At 44.5% G+C, this 836-nt stretch overlaps 1 protein-coding gene across 1 annotated transcript; it reads right to left on the reverse strand.

Annotated features, from left to right (window-relative positions):
* Positions 1-32: 32 nt before the first annotated feature.
* On the reverse strand, positions 33-596 carry LOC109222383 (the record flags this gene model as incomplete). The annotated part of the gene is made up of 2 exons (XM_019386748.1): positions 456-596; positions 33-347 (listed from the first exon to the last, which is right to left on the reverse strand). Coding segments are annotated over exons 1-2 (456 nt in total), but the record flags the coding sequence as incomplete, so codon positions are not given.
* Between the last annotated feature and the right edge of the window lie 240 nt (positions 597-836).

The following is an 836-nucleotide window of genomic DNA, read 5'->3' on the forward strand; positions in this document are numbered from 1 at the left end:
AGTGCTTTCTCTAGAGAATCGTCTAGATATACACTTGGATCACGAAGTTGCTCATCAGCCTCAACAACAGATATCATGGAAAGATCCTCATAGTGACGGGGAAGTTGGATTGCTTTGTAGACATTGAAAACTGCTTCCTCGTCATCTACCCTCAAGATCATCTTTCCCTCTCTCACTTTGATAATTGTGTCACCAGTAGCCAAGAGAGGTCGCCCCAATATGATTAGGACCAGTTCATCAGCCTCATAATCGAGGATAATGAAATCAGCAGGGAAGATAAATTTCCCAATTTGCAGCAACACATCTGCAATCACCCCCTCAGGGTGTGCTATCGATCTGTCAGCCAGCTGCAACATCACAGTAGTTGGCCTTGGAGCTCCCAGACCCAATTGCCTGAACAACGATAGGGGCATCAAATTTATGCTTGCCCCCAAATCACAAAGAGCACGACCCACATCAATATTACCAATGCGCACAGGAATCGTAAAGCTGCCAGGATTTTTAAGCTTTTGAGGGAGCTTATTTTGGACCCTAGAAGTGCACTCCTCAGTAAGTGCAACTGTCTTAAATTCAGTTAATCCTCTCTTGTGAGCCATTATATCTTTTATGTACTTAGCATACTTTGGAGTTTCACAAAGCACATCAACAAGTGGAATATTCAATTGCACTTGGCTCAACATGGAGAGAAATTTGCTGAACATGCGATCATCATTCTTTTTCTGCAATCTCTAGGGAAAAGGTGGTGGTGGCCTTGGGGCCTCCACTGGCTCTGGAATTTTAGCAGTCTTCTCTAGCTCGTTGTCACTTTAGGGATCAACTCCCCCGTCAGGTACGGA

Source organism: Nicotiana attenuata, unplaced genomic scaffold (genome assembly GCF_001879085.1).
Source record: "Nicotiana attenuata strain UT unplaced genomic scaffold, NIATTr2, whole genome shotgun sequence".
Classification (NCBI taxonomy): Eukaryota; Viridiplantae; Streptophyta; class Magnoliopsida; order Solanales; family Solanaceae; genus Nicotiana; species Nicotiana attenuata.